General features: G+C 48.7%; 1 protein-coding gene across 1 annotated transcript; it reads left to right on the forward strand.

Annotated features, from left to right (window-relative positions):
* Nucleotides 1–9697: 9697 nt before the first annotated feature.
* On the forward strand, nucleotides 9698–10585 carry LOC147666202 (vomeronasal type-2 receptor 116-like). The gene has a single exon (XM_086949215.1). It carries the CDS (start codon nucleotides 9698–9700, stop codon nucleotides 10583–10585), a length of 888 nt encoding a protein of 295 aa, XP_086805341.1.
* The last annotated feature ends 605 nt before the right edge of the window (nucleotides 10586–11190 follow it).

Below are 11190 nucleotides of genomic sequence, written 5' to 3' on the forward strand. Positions count from 1 at the left end.
AGCTGAATGTCCCAGCAGATATTTTGGCGATTCTGAGGAGGCTCCATTGTAACAACTACGCCCGCGTAAGGTGTGTCAAAGGTGGCAAACTAACCGAAAGGTTCCCCGTTCGCAAAGGGGTAAGACAGGGTTGTGTGCTCGCACCCACCCTGTTTTGTATCTTTGTGAACGGGGTTGTTGCCCACCTAAACAGGATCGCCAATTCTGACGCCCCAAAGTTGACTGGCAACAGGGTGCCTGCAATTATGTTTGCAGACGACACCCTGTTGCTGTCTAAATCCCCGATGGGGATCCAACGCATCTTGGATGGCTTCCTAGACTTCTGCTCTGACCGGGGACTAGAGGTTAATCCCCAAAAAACAAAATTCATGATTCTAAATCCCAACTCCCGAAATAGAGCCCCCCCTAAGCTAGGCACGGTTCAATTAGAACGAGTGCATAATATTGAATACCTGGGGATTACTATAAACGAACACTTAACTTGGACGTCGCACCAGGCCAAAGTGACCATCAAACTGGCGCAGTTGGCGGGTGGCACTTTGCGCCTGGCAAATAAATCAAGTTACCGACCACTTACCCCAATTATTCACATATACAAAACACAAGCCAGGGCAGGGGTTACATATGGGGGTGAGTTGTGGGGTTATACTCAGCATTCTAAGCTACAGTCCACTGAGAATAAATTTTTGAGACAGGTAGCTGCCCTCCCCCAGAGCACCCCATTACTACCACTCAGATTAGACCTAGGAATCAAACCCATTTCAGAAGAGTTAGGACTAAAACTCCTGAAATTTTGGAGGCGTTTGTGGTGCAGCCCAGACCTGGTTACTTATAGAGAGGAACTACAGGAATTTCTGGAACTGCGGAACATAAAGAGGATTTCTTGGCTGACTTATGTCAAGGGAAATTTCGAGGAAATGGGATTCCCGGAACTATGGACCGATCCTTCTAACTCATGTACCAAGATCCCAAAAAAGGTACTCGCGAGTGCCTACTATGCCATGATGCTCACCAGAGCCTCTAATGACACTCGAGAGGGGTCCCTGACAAGCATATTCCTGAAAATGAAAGACACCTATTCCTTCGAAAAAACATTAGATGAGATTGCCCCTGCACTAACAAGGAAACTGTTTTTACAATGGCGCTACGGATGCCTTCCTCTAGCTTCGTTCACAGCGTCCTGGACATCATGCTCCACTGTACCATCTTGCCCAATGTGTGCACACCCGAAGGAGGATGACATGCATGCGGTCTTCTTCTGCAAGGGTTACGAGCGGAGCAGGAAATATTGGTTAGTTCCGATGCTCAGGAACTTGGGCTTTAGATCTTACCAAACCGCTTATAGAGTCTTAAAATCAGACCTCTCACCTCCCGTAGTTTTTGCACTTTCAAAATTTTTAACTTCGCTGTGGTTCACCCGAAGTCGAATGATGAAAAGACTGGTATAATGGACACCATCAGCGGTTCTTTCCCTTGTTTTACTCAATATTTAAACTAATTTTCTTAAAATTGGATCACATTGTGTTTAATAACTTTTAATTGTATATATTGATCTGTATCTTTTATGATCTGTGATCGAAATAAAGATTTTTGAAATGAAATGATTGATTGATTGATGAAGACAAACTCCAGACATTATAACAAATCCATCATCAACCACCTCATTAGTGATTGTATGTAACCTGTCAATATTATTACCAGGCTGGGTATAGAATGAGACCATCTTAGGACTTCAAACTGTGTCAGTAGCAATAATGTTTAAAGTAAATACTTCAGGGTATGTCACGTCAAGGGGATGCAGTGGTAACCCGCCATCTGGGAATGTTTTGGGTACTTTTAAGTCAGTCATCACTTTCTGGCCTACTTGTCTTCTACATTTGACTTTGATTCTTTCCCCATTATTCGTATTTATCTTATTCAGTTTTATTGAAATTTCTATATCATAGTACAGGTAATAATGTCTAATGTGTGTCCTCAGATAACCTGCTGTTTTGTTAACAGATTTACCACTGAGGCTGATTGTACAGAGAGCATCATGTGATGAATGGTTGAATCAGTCATCTCAGGCTGAGGGATGTTATCCTCCTGCAAGAGGCAGGTCCAAGCTGCTCTGGGAGGGAGGCATACTTCAGTAACTGAAACTTTGGAAAGGGGCGACCACTCGGTCCCCCCGAACGTATGGCGGAGTACCACGATCCCCCCGGGAAGCCATCTTGGGCGGGAGGCGAGTCTCGGCTGGTATGCCCGAAGCGGCGTAGCCGGGGCGCGCCTTTTCCCGCCCTAGAGTGGGTTGGCCTAGACACTGACGCGGCTGGCCACGCCCTTTGGGGCAGGCAGGGGCGGGTTTACGCCCGCCCTGAAGACGGATAAAAAGAGAAGCAAGATCAGAAGGCATCCTCTTGTTCCTGTGCTCTGAAGCTGCACCTCCTCGCTGCACGTGAGCTCGAGACGGAACGAAGAGCCAATTTTGAGCGTTGTAATCGTTCTTGTTTGTTTTTCAGATACTCTGTTGGAGAATGCCGAAGAAGGCGGGAAAGCGCATGACTACTGACCAGATGCTGCGCGTTCTCATGAAAGAGATGACCGAACTAAAGAGGCGAATGGATGAAAACGAGGAAGGGGGACCGAAACGTCCTTTGGCGGGAGCAGCCCCGGGAGGGAAAAACAAGAGGCCCAGGAGAGGAACAGCTGGGAAAGACATCCCGGGTCCCAGTACCCCGCTCGAGGCACCCACTCCCGTGCCGGAGGAAGGGAATCCGATTCCCGTTGTGGTCACCCCCGTGTCCGGGGAAGATATGCCGCCCGAGCTGGCAGCACAATTAGCAGCGTGGTTGAGTAAAAGTAGCGAGGACGCCACGGCTGTCGACGCACAGGTGCTGATGAAGCAACTGCGTGAGTCACGGGAAGCAGCGAAGGTGTCCACGCCGGCTGCAGCTGTAGAGAAGCCACTGGGGACGGGTTCAGTAGCAGAGGCAGCATCCGGTTCAGGTAAGCGGCCATTGCCGATTGCGAGGGATGAGTCAGCACCCTCTCGTAGGGAAAAGTTGGGTCAGCATGTTCCTGTGGCTATTAAAGAGAAGATATGGGCAGGGGAGTACGTAAACATCTTCTCGTTGCTTACTGATCACTATGAGATGGAGCATGTTAAAAGCCAGAAGGATCTCATGCATCCGAGTGTTTGGCGCGCAAAAATGGCCGCCTTTAAGGTTAATGAAAACATTGGCAATTGGGGCAAAGCGTGGGGGGTTTTTTACATCGATCTTGGGGGAACGAAGGCCCGATCTGTTACCCGAATTGCCGATTTATCAGTCACGAATCATGGGGTACTCGGTATCACACGAGGGTAATCATTGGTTCTGCTATGATAACCTGTTTAGGAAGGCTAAAGAACATGATAAAAACTTAACGTGGGATTGTTATGATTCTGTGTCATGGTCCAAAATGGAGGATACTGGTATGTTAAAATTGCCATTAGTAGGGAGTAACGTTGGCGAATCCTCCCGCCAGTATGCGGGGACGCCCTTTCGATCAGGTGCGGGTACCGACAATTACTCGAGGCCTGCCGGCAATACAGGAAAAAGGGGGGTTTGTTGGAACTTCAACAGGGGTAAATGTACTAGGCCCCAGGGATCGTGCAAATTTAGACACAAATGTAGTGGGTGTGGGCAATCATCCCATCCTGAGTCCACGTGCAGAGCCAAAACGGGTGATAACGGGGGTAGAGGAGGCGCCAAACAGGTCTAACATAGTCCGAGGGGCGCCTTTACCTACCCCGATTGATACCTTGGCAATGATTCCTTGGCTCAGTGAATACCCGGATCGTACTTCTGCTGGGGTGTTGCGGAACGGGTTTTCTTATGGTTTCCGCATCCCAGTGGGGGACTTTCAAGGTGTAGAGAAATGTAAAAATCAGCTATCGGTATTCCAGCATACGACCGTGGTACAGGATAAGATCAGGAAGGAGGTTACTCGAGGTCGAGTCGCCGGTCCGTTTAGTGTACCACCGGTTCTTAACTTTGTTTGTTCCCCTTTAGGTGTGGTCCCAAAGAAGGACCCGGGTGAGTTTCGGCTGATACATAATTTATCAGCCCCACGTGGTCTTTCCGTAAACGAAGCGATAGACCCGGAAGTGTGTTCGGTGCGGTACGCATCCTTCGATGAGGCCGTAGCCATTTTGAATCGCCTGGGGCCCGGGGCGCTGATGGCAAAATCTGATATCGAGTCAGCGTTCCGGTTGCTCCCGGTACATCCAGACGATCAGCGTCTCCTAGGTTTCATGTTTCAGGGTCATTATTACATGGATAGGTGTATGCCGATGGGGTGCTCTATATCTTGTGCCTATTTCGAAAAATTCAGTAGTTTTCTACAATGGGTTTTCACAAGGAAGACGGGTTTCCAACATGTGATGCATTACCTTGATGATTTTTTGTTCCTGGGGGCAGCCGGGGATCCGGAATGTGGGCAGGCTTTGGCGCAGTTTTGTGTCTTGATGAATCAGTTTGGCGTGCCATTGGCACCAGGTAAGACTGTGGGGCCTTCCACTTGCCTCGAGTTTCTGGGGATCGAGTTAGACTCCGGAGAAGGTTGTTTTCGTTTACCAGCTGACAAAGTGTCAAAGTTCAGGACATCCCTGCAAATGTGTATAAGTGGACCTAAGGTTAAGCTGCATCAATTACAGCAGTTAGTTGGCCAGTTGAATTTTGCCCTGAGGGTTATACCAATGGCCCGCCCCTTTTCCCGTTCGATTGCTCAAGCCATGGTCGGCCTGAAGGAGGGCCATCATCGCACAAGGCTCTCGGCAGAGGTCCGCCAGGACATGCGCATTTGGTTGGCATTTCTGGCGGATTTCAATGGTCGAGTCGTCTGGAATAAACCGGCCGTGTCCTCTGAGGAGCTGGGGCTGTGGACAGATTCGGCAGGGAGCATAGGTTTCGGTGCCATCTTCGGCACAAGATGGTCTGCACAAAAGTGGCCGACATGGTGGCATGACAGTGGACTGACAAATAACATTGCTTTCCTGGAACTTTTCCCCATTTTAGTGGCCCTGAGAACTTGGCCCGAGGGGTTCAAAGATCACTCTGTGGTATTTTGGTCTGACAATATGACCGTGGTCGAGTGTATCAATAGTCAGGCAGCACGATGCAAATGGATTTTGAGACTGCTCAAGGAAATTGTTTTACTGTGTATGCAATTGAATGTGCTATTCAGAGCAAGACATGTCCCAGGGGTAATGAACCAGGCGGCTGATGCACTGTCTCGTTTTCGTATGCAGGCTTTCTGGGGTTTTCTTCCCACAGCGGACCCGGAGCCGGCACCCTTTCCCGAAGCTCTCTGGTCTCTCGGTGCCCCGAACGTCGTAACCTCGTGGGAGAGAGCTTAGCACCCAGGACGAGGAAGGCATATGAAGGGGCGTTCCGGTCCTATTTAGCCTTTTTGGGGACTGATAGAGAGGAGCTTTGGGGCCAGGAGGAGTAGGTGGTAAATTTTCTGATGTCCTTACATTTGGTCGGGAAATCGGTGGCCACGGCTCAGAGGCATCGGGCTGCCATTTCCTTCGTTGCTAGGGCTCATGGTATCCATGACCCGACAGCGTCTTTCGTTGTACAGAAAGCGCTACGGGGGTGGCAACGCCTTGAGGGTCGCAGAGTAGACGAGAGGCGCCCGATAGGTTTGGATAGGCTGGCCCAGTTATTATCCAGACTCCCTGCTACGTGTTCATCTCAGTTTGAGACAGTGTTATTCCGAGCCGCTTTTACGCTGGCATTCCATGGGGCTATGCGGGTAAGCGAACTAGTGGCGAGGAACAAGCAGGATGTGACAGGAGGATTGTGCCAGGAGCACGTCCAGATCAGAGGGGAGACAATAACGGTCTCATTTGTCAGGTCCAAGACCGATCAAAGTGGGATGGGTGACTGCGTAATCATACGCGGGATTCCCGGGTCCTCCATGTGCCCGGTAAAGTGTTTAGAAGATTATTTAGCACGAAGGGTGGCATCATGGGGGGGGACCTTGTTGAGACACGCTGACGCCACCCCACTGACAAAGTTTCAGTTTCAGCGGGTGCTTGCGATGTCGATTGCCGCTGCGGGCTTGAACCCGGGCGAGTTTGGGATCCATTCCTTTCGGATAGGGGCTGCTACAGAAGCTACAGCCAGGGGTCTGAATGTGGAACAAGTTAAACGGGTGGGGCGTTGGTCCTCCAATTGTTATAAAAGGTATGTGCGGTTGCACATGTTGTGAAGCTGTAACAATGTACTCACGCTTCTTGTTTTTGTTTGGTTTTCAGTTGCGCAAGCCTACGAGGCGGGGCGGACTTTGCAGTCGACCCAACACCGGGCCAGCGGTCAGACATCACCGGCTGTGAAAAAGGAGGTGTGGGTCGTGGGCCACTCATACGTGAGACGTGCCGCAGACGTATTCAAGGCAGGTGACATGATTCACGTAGCTGGGGAATACGGGTACAGTGTGTCCTTCTACGGAAGAGGCGGTCTCTGTATTGACCAGTTTTAATCATTTTTTGAGGGTTTGCTAGGGCGGACGAGGTCACCGCCGTCTGTAGTCATAGTACATCTTGGGGGTAATGATTTGGTCACCACTGGTAGACGACTTCTTCTTGAGGCGATGCTTTCCACTGTAAGTTGGTTAGCGAGGAGAGTTCCAGGGTGCACAATTGCGTGGTCCCATATGATCCCACGAAAAGTGTGGCGGGGGGCTATTTCGGTTCCTGCTTTAAATCATTCTGTTAGAAAGCTTAATAACAAAGTGAGTAGGTTGTTCCGTTCCAAGACACTGCATTCTATTTCGCATGGGTGTATTAATGATGACAGTATGTATTTGGGGGATGGAGTGCATTTGTCTCGGGTGGGGAATGAGTTACTCATAGGAGACTTCTTAGCATGGCTAAAAACGTTATACCATGACCTTTAGGTAGGAGTGTTGTGGGGGGTCCGGATAGCCGGTCAACTATCCGGCCTGTGGCGGTAAGGTCATGATCGGTGAGCACTAATTGGAAGATCCCTATGAGTGGGCGTCACCCAGCACGGATGGGAGCGCTCGGGGGAGGTGGCCATTGGCCCCTCAACGGGGAGGCGGTCCCTTCTAAGGATGGGTCGCCGAAAGAAAAGGAAAGGCGGTCAAGGCCCCTTCCTGGGTAGGAGGGGTTACAGCCCCCTCCTGGGGAATTTCCCGGGGCCAGGACGTCTGCGACGGCAGATGTGGTAAGTTGTGTGGGGTTTGGGGGGGGGTCTACGCTACCTTCTAGATACCTCACACGAGTCCTCGTACGACCTCTAAGTGGCGTCGAGTTTTATTGGGGCCCCCGTCAAGTCAAGGGAAATTGGTAATTGCACTTGAGGTACGCCTCTGGGCCGCCCCTCACAAGTGAGGGCGATATTTCTGGGTTAGGGATCTTGACACCGGTTACGACCTTGCCGTTGGCCCTTAAACGTTAGGATGTACAATTTCAAAATTTCAAGTAAATGTTTTGTAGGATGTTAGTTCGGCTAGGAGAACCTTTGTATTAGAGAATCTGTTAAGGTTAGCCAAACATCGCAATGTGGTAATGAAATTGTACATAATATGAAACTGTTTATTTAATGTTTTAATTTTGTTTCATATTTTAATAAATACGGCCGGGAGGGTTACTCCCTCCCGTCTTCCAAAGACTTCAGAACTGTTTCCGGTTTCCCATCCTTGGGGATTGTGTTGAGAGGGGGTGGCGGGTATCTCAGCCATATGGAAAGGGGCGACCACTCGGTCCCCCCGAACGTATGGCGGAGTACCACGATCCCCCCGGGAAGCCATCTTGGGCGGGAGGCGAGTCTCGGCTGGTATGCCCGAAGCGGCGTAGCCGGGGCGCGCCTTTTCCCGCCCTAGAGTGGGTTGGCCTAGACACTGACGCGGCTGGCCACGCCCTTTGGGGCAGGCAGGGGCGGGTTTACGCCCGCCCTGAAGACGGATAAAAAGAGAAGCAAGATCAGAAGGCATCCTCTTGTTCCTGTGCTCTGAAGCTGCACCTCCTCGCTGCACGTGAGCTCGAGACGGAACGAAGAGCCAATTTTGACCCACCCACCAGCCCCTGAGGACAGCAAGTGGTTTTTTGAGTAAAGTTGATGGATAACTCTGATTTTCGTTTACAGGTTGTGGTATTATCGTGATGATTTTGAGTATGTAATAAAGAATGGTCGATTTGTGTTACGTTTCGCAAATAAAGAAATTCTGCTTTAGTGTTCATTGGTAAGCATGCTTTTAATAAAATTGTAGTTGCTACTGTCTTTTTAGTTTAGTCATTTAGTTAGCATTGTCGTATTTATTTTGGTCGGGCGGTAAGGTCATGATCGGTGAGCACTAATTGGAAGATCCCTATGAGTGGGCGTCACCCAGCACGGATGGGAGCGCTCGGGGGAGGTGGCCATTGGCCCCTCAACGGGGAGGCGGTCCCTTCTAAGGATGGGTCGCCGAAAGAAAAGGAAAGGCGGTCAAGGCCCCTTCCTGGGTAGGAGGGGTTACAGCCCCCTCCTGGGGAATTTCCCAGGGCCAGGACGTCTGCGACGGCAGATGTGGTAAGTTGTGTGGGGTTTGGGGGGGGTCTACGCTACCTTCTAGATACCTCACACGAGTCCTCGTACGACCTCTAAGTGGCGTCGAGTTTTATTGGGGCCCCCGTCAAGTCAAGGGAAATTGGTAATTGCACTTGAGGTACGCCTCTGGGCCGCCCCTCACAAGTGAGGGCGATATTTCTGGGTTAGGGATCTTGACACCGGTTACGACCTTGCCGTTGGCCCTTAAACGTTAGGATGTGCAATTTCAAAATTTCAAGTAAATGTTTTGTAGGATGTTAGTTCGGCTAGGAGAACCTTTGTATTAGAGAATCTGTTAAGGTTAGCCAAACATCGCAATGTGGTAATGAAATTGTACATAATATGAAACTGTTTATTTAATGTTTTAATTTTGTTTCATATTTTAATAAATACGGCCGGGAGGGTTACTCCCTCCCGTCTTCCAAAGACTTCAGAACTGTTTCCGGTTTCCCATCCTTGGGGATTGTGTTGAGAGGGGGTGGCGGGTATCTCAGCCATATGATTGGAGCCTCTTGTTTCGACTCCCAAATGACACTTTGATCGCCGTCCATAATAAAATGATCAGAATTGAATGCTCCACCTTAACCAGATCTCAGATTCGTAGATAACTCAAAAGTTATCTACGAACCATTTGAATTAAGATCCTGCAATAACAGGGAGGAGGGTCTCAAATAGTGGATAACAAAGATCCCTCAACCCTTATCAATTGGTAAGGTGGTTGGAGAGGGACAGCTTTTACCCAGAATGGGGAAATAATGAGTCAAGTTGCTTTTTTCTATAAAGTGCAAAAATTCACGGGTGATCAAGACAAATTTGAAATAAATGTATTTTTGCTCCTCTAGCAGTTCTCCAACATTCGTCAACCAACCCCTGGTATCATTTCTTCCAGGTGCAGTATTACTGCCAGTTTCCTGTGATCATGGTTGCATTAGAACAGCACAATCCTAAATCAGCCACTGCGCCTTCTATCTAAAGAAGTCAAACATGATCACTTTATTTTTCCTAATAAAACATTCTCAAAATAATGCCAGAATATGTTTTATTACATTATCAAATGACTAATTGTAACAACTTGAAAGAGTGGAAATGGCTGATATCGTTTTTACTTTCTTGCAGACATGGAAAGCTGCATGCAGTGTCCCGAGGACCAGTGGCCGAATGACAGGAAGGATGGATGCCTCCTGAAGGTCATTGACTTCCTCTCATACAGCGATAGCCTAGGTGTGACGTTGGCCACTGTGGCCGTTATTTTCTCTGTGGTCACTGCTGGAGTGCTGGGAATATTCATCAGATATCGGGACACCCCAATAGTGAAGGCCAATAACCGTGAACTCAGCTACACACTTCTTGTCTCACTCATTTTGGCCTTTCTCTGCTCTCTCCTATTTATTGGGCAGCCTGCAACCTTCACCTGCCTGATCCAACAGGCTGCATTTGGGATTATTTTTGCTGTTGCTGTGTCTTGTGTTTTAGCAAAAACCATCACTGTAGTCATTGCCTTTAATGCCACCAGGCCTGGCAGCAAATTGAGGCGATGGCTGGGACCCTGGATGTCTGGCTCTGTTGTCCTCTTGTGCACACTGGGAGAGGTGACAATCTGTGTCTCTTGGTTGCTCACCTCTCCACCTCACGCTGGCACTGATATGCACGCTGAGACTGGCAAGAAGATCCTGCTGTGTGCAATGGGCTCTGTCACTGCCTTCTACACTGTGATTGGTTACATGGCCCTCTTGGCCTTTGCCAGCTTCACTGTGGCTTTCTTAGCCAGGAACCTCCCAGATAAATTCAACGAAGCCAAATTCATCACATTCAGCATGCTGGTGTTCTGCAGCGTCTGGGTATCCTTCATCCCAGCTTATGTCAGCACAAAGGGCAGGTACATGGTAGCTGTGGAGGTCTTCACCATCTTGACTTCTAGCGCTGGACTGCTGGGCTGCATATTCATTCCCAAATGTTACATCATTCTGTTCAGGCCAAACATTAACACCAGAGAACGTTTAACTTGATGTGGAAATTGATAGTTTCAGACTGGAAGTTTTGAAGTCACTATATTATTTAAATTTTGCATTTTCTTTGTGGTGGTGGGGGCAGAAAATGTAGTCCAAAATTGTCTCATCCTTTTTTTCAACCATTGGGCCCTTTTCAGGAAAGCATTAAAAATGGTAAAAAAAAGTAACAGGCGTTTTTTGAGGACAGCCAATAGGGATGGGTTTGAATACCTGCTCAAAGAGTAGGCATTTTTGGTTGGTTGAATAAGAATAGAAGACTGGAATGTAACTGAGCAGTTCAAGTGGTGATTCCATTTGTTTTCTTGTTGTTTGAGTCTAGTTGTAGTTTCTCACTCTGGAAACACTAGTCTGGCAGCGCCTCATCTAGAGTCTATAAATATACATGTTTAGTTCTTGAGTAGCCTATGTGAGGTGTCCTGGGTATTTCAAGGAGTTACTTTTGAGGCAGTGAGTTTGTAAATGCAGATTAACCCTTTTATTGCATCAAGTAACTTCACAAGGATTTATGTGCAAAGAGCAGCATCTCTATGTGGTTCACTGCAGAGAAGACAATCTGGGATGTGTTATTCATCCTGTAATATGGTTCTGTGTCCTGGGATGCA

This window comes from Lissotriton vulgaris, unplaced genomic scaffold (genome assembly GCF_964263255.1).
Source record: "Lissotriton vulgaris unplaced genomic scaffold, aLisVul1.2 SCAFFOLD_845, whole genome shotgun sequence".
Lineage (NCBI taxonomy): Eukaryota > Metazoa > Chordata > Amphibia > Caudata > Salamandridae > Lissotriton > Lissotriton vulgaris.